Source organism: Microcebus murinus, chromosome 5 (assembly GCF_040939455.1).
Source record: "Microcebus murinus isolate Inina chromosome 5, M.murinus_Inina_mat1.0, whole genome shotgun sequence".
Lineage (NCBI taxonomy): Eukaryota > Metazoa > Chordata > Mammalia > Primates > Cheirogaleidae > Microcebus > Microcebus murinus.
The window spans coordinates 71,311,495-71,315,943 of NC_134108.1; the positions used below are offsets into that span (position 1 = coordinate 71,311,495).

The 4,449-nt window shown below is 38.2% G+C and overlaps 1 protein-coding gene across 1 annotated transcript; it reads right to left on the reverse strand.

The window, feature by feature from the left end:
• Positions 1-310: 310 nt before the first annotated feature.
• On the reverse strand, positions 311-941 carry LOC105873865 (large ribosomal subunit protein eL21-like). The gene has a single exon (XM_076002739.1). The coding sequence runs from the start codon at positions 903-905 to the stop codon at positions 423-425; it is 483 nt and encodes a 160-aa protein (XP_075858854.1). The 5' UTR covers positions 906-941; the 3' UTR covers positions 311-422.
• Positions 942-4,449: the final 3,508 nt, after the last annotated feature.

A 4,449-nucleotide genomic window follows, 5' to 3' on the forward strand; every position in this document is an offset into this window, starting at 1 on the left:
TAGCTCAAACTTTCTGGTGCTTTAAAGCTTCTGTAGGGCTGAGAAATAGATGGGATCATGGGTCTCTAGGTGACACAGAATCTTATGACACCCAAGTACTTGTGTTTGGGGGATAATTGTCTCTAAGGAATGTGGATGTATAATATGTGATGTTAAAGAAGGACAAAAAATTAGCATGTGCTCTCTGACTGATGGATTGAAAGAAAAGCCCTGCTTGGAGATATATATTTTTTAGAGTCCAGCGGCTTTTATTAGGTTTGTCTCCTATACCATGAATTCATAGGGAATAGATTCTGGCAGCTCAAGGTCCTTTCTTTGCTTCTCACAGGTGTGCTATACCTATTACGCCATGAATTCACAGGGAACAGGTCCCAACACCTCAGGCTCCTTTCTGTCACTTCTCACAAAGTCTGGAACACCTATTATGCCATGAATTCATAAGGAATAGGTTCCAGCAGCTCGGGCTCCTTTCCATTGGTTCTCACAAAGTGTGCTTCTCTGGGTGGAGCAGGCTGTCGCTTCAGTTGAACCCAGGTACCTTTCTCTTTGGCTTCCTTCTTTTTCTGATCATTTTCCTTCACACGCTTCAGGAAGCTATCTCGGCTCTTAGAGTGCTTAATGTGCTCGATATGTACATTAATCCTCTTGGCAAGAATCTTGCCCTTAACTTGTTTATTTACAACAATTCCAACAGCATGCTGGGTAACATTGTAGACTCTTCTAGTTTTGCCATGATAACATTTGTGGGGTATGCCTTTTTGAACAGTACCCATTCCCTTGATGTCTACAATATCACCTTTCTTGTAGATTTGCATGTATGTGGCCAAAGGAACAACTCCATGTTTTCTAAAAGGCCTAGAGAACATGTATCGGGTACCTCTCCTCTTTCCCTTTGTGTTCGTCATTTTGGTGAATTACTCAGCAGCCACAGGTTGCGAATCGAGTGTTGGATATATATTTTTGAAGTGGTGTTTGTGACCTCAAATTGTGGGTCTTCACATTGTTTTACCTTTAGCTGTCTAGGAAGTGGTCACTTCATAGAGACAAAGCAATACAACACAGATTTTTGCAAGATATCTTTGGCTGGGCATGGTGGCTTACACCTATAATCCCAGTGCTTTGGGAAGCTGAAGCAGAAGCATTGCTTGAGTCCAGGACTTTGAGACTAGCCTGGGCAACATAGTGAAACCTCATTTCTACAAAAAAACCCAAAAAAGTTAGCCAGGTGTAGTAGCACGTGCCTGTAGTCCTAGCAAATTGGGAGGCTAAGCCAGAGGATTGTTTGGGCCCAGGAGTTTGAGGTTACAGTGAGCTATGATCATGTCACTGCACTCCAGCCTGGGAAATGGAGTAAGACCCTGTTTAAAAAAAAGACTTTAAAAATAACAAACTAAATATCTGATATTCCATTTAAATACTTTAAAGTATTTATTATATCAATAAACTTTTTCCTTTTATGAAATGATGCTGAGTAATTGGAATATTGTGCTAGTCAGCTTGGGCTAGGTTTGTTCTGATAACAAACCCCTCCAAAATCTCAAGGGTTTACAACTCAAAGATTTATTTTTCATCCATGTTACAATGACAGCACAGACAGGTCCATCATGGGTAAACTACAAATATGATCCCCATAATCTTGATTTTGGGATTAGGCTGGTGCAGTAGTTTTTACTTGGCTCATTGCTAGTTTTGTGGCAGAGGAAAAAAATACAGCAAACCATGTGCTGGCTCTTAAACCTTCTGTCCAGGAGTGACACAAGTCACTCTGGCATTTTTTTATTGGCCAAAGAGAAATCACAAGATCAAACCTGACATGAATGGGATGGGAAAGTATAATCTTTACTCAGAGAGGAACGGTGAATATTTCTGAACAAGAATGCAGCGTACCATGGAGCTCCTGAGTTTGTGTTAGAGAAATGTAGGTTATGGGGGACAGGGGAGGATAGACTCAAGGAACCTCTAGCTATACTAGAAGGTTTCTGGTTCCAAATCTAATCTAGAGGCTCTTTGGTTGGGTAGCTCAATTTTTCACCTTAGTTTTCTAATACATATCAATCTCCTTAATGCTTCAGAGTATCCCAACTCCTCAAGGTAGGCTTAGAAGTATTCTGGTTCAGAATAGCTAAATCCATCCTGAGCAAAAATTATATAACTGGAGGAATCACATTACCTGTTTCAAGTTATACTAGAGAGCTGTAGTAACCAAAAGAGCATGGTACTGGCATAAAACAGACTCGTAAACCAATGGAACAGATAGAGAACACAAAAATAAATCTACATATCTATAGTGAACTTATTTTTGACAATGTTTCCAATAACATACATTGGGGAAAGGATAGTCTCTTCAATAAATGGTGCTGGGAAAACTGGATATTCATATGTAGAAGAATGAAATTAGACTCTTATCTCTTGCCACACACAAAAATCAAATCAAGATGAGTTAAAGATGTAAATCTAAGACCTGAAACTATGAAACTACTAAAGGAAAACACTGGGAAAACACTTTAGAAATTGGTCTGGGCAATGATTCCTTGAGTAATACCCCCAAAGCACAGACAACTAAAGGGAAATTGGACAAATGGGATCATATAAAGCTAAAAAGTGTCTGTTTGGCAAAGGAAACAATCAATAGAGTGAAGAGACAACCCACGGAATGGGAGAAAATATTTTCAAACTACCCGACAGACAAGGGATTAATAACTAGTATGTATAAGGAGCTCCAACAGCTCAGTAGGAAAAATCAAATAATCCTATCAAAATATGAGCTAAGATCTGAATAGACATTTCTCAGAAGAAGATATAAAAATAGCCAATAGGTATATGAAAAAATACTCAATATCATTAGTTAGTAGAGCAGAGCAAATCAAAACTACAGTGAGCTATCATCTCACCCCAGTTAAAATTGCTTTTATCAAAAAGACAGCATTCATATCATTATGAATGCTGGTGAGAATGTGAAGAAAGGGGAACCCTAGGACTCTGTTGGTGGGAATATAAATTAGGGCAACTACTATGGAGAACAGTATGGAGGGTCCTCCAAAAACTAAAAATAGAACTGCCATAGATGACCCAGCAATCCCACTGCTGGGTATATATCCAAAGGATGGGAATTCAGTATATTGAAAAGATATCTGCACTCCCATGTTTATTGCAGCACTATTAAAAATAGCCAAGATATGGAATCATCCTAAGTGTCCATGAACAGTTGAATGGATAAAGAAATTGTGGTACATATACCAAGTGGAATATTATATGACCACAAAAGGAATGAAATCCTGCCATTTGGAACAACATGGATAGAACTAGAGAACATTATGTTAAGTGAAATAAGCCAAGTACAGAAAGACAAATCTCACATGTTCTCACTCATATCTGGGAGCTAAATATTAAAAACATTTGATCTCCTGGAGACAGAGAATACAATGATGGTTACTAGCGGCTGGGAAGTGATGGGGATAAAGTGGGGATGGTTAATGGGTGTAAAAAAAAGTATTCTATGTTCAGTTGAGACGGATATTTTAGCATGATCTTTGCATTAGAGGTTGCCTGGACCCCAAGACAATCGCACTGTCTTGAAGGGGCTAAACTTGAAGCACCAGCGGCATCCAGATGTTAGTGCCACCTTATTGTCAGCATGGTGCCAACATTTGGCCATGGATCATCCTTTGGCACATATGCATGCTAATTAAATCCTGGGGGTGTGTGCATGTATGTGGGGATAAAAACCTAAAATCTATATAGCTCTTTCTAAAGAGCCAAAGGAATCCTCATAGAAATGCAAACTTAGTGGGCACCCCAGAATTCCTGAGCTTATGAGGGAAGGAGAAAGGAGGGTAAGGGAATTTGACTTTTTTTTTTTCTTTTTTAATCCAGAATCATTATTTTATCTAGAGTAGCTACATTTTTTACCTGCTTACATAACTGGGGACCCTCATAAGATTGAGTTTGTAAATAGAGATCTCCTGTAAAGAGTTTGGAACCACAGATTTACAGAGGATGAAAGCAGATGCTTGACTCAGTTAAGTATGGGAATAAAACTTAAGATATCTTCTATTTATAAAGACCTTTAGAGCTTCTTTCATTAAAAGAAGATATAGAAATTTCTACTCATGTATTTAATCTTTCAGTTTAAACCCATTTCCTCTCAGCCTATCACTGGCAGTGATGTGGAACAGTGTGTGTGTTGAAAACAGCATGACATTTATTCTTTCTGCTCTTCTTTCAACTTTGCAAACACTTTTTTTAGGGCTTTTAAGTTTTGATTATATGTTCATATATTTTTATTTTGAAACAATCACAAACTTACAGAAAATTTGCAAGTTCATTTCAAAGAATATTTTTTTTCTGAACCACGTAAGAGTAAGCTAGTAACCTAATACCTCACCATCCCTGTTACTTTAGTATCCTACAAACAAGAATATTCTCCTACATGACCACAGTATAACCATT

Excerpts from the sequence above, each read along its gene's own strand:
- LOC105873865 (XM_076002739.1), bottom strand. The coding sequence starts at position 905 with ATGACGAACACAAAGGGAAAGAGGAGAGGTACCCGATACATGTTCTCT.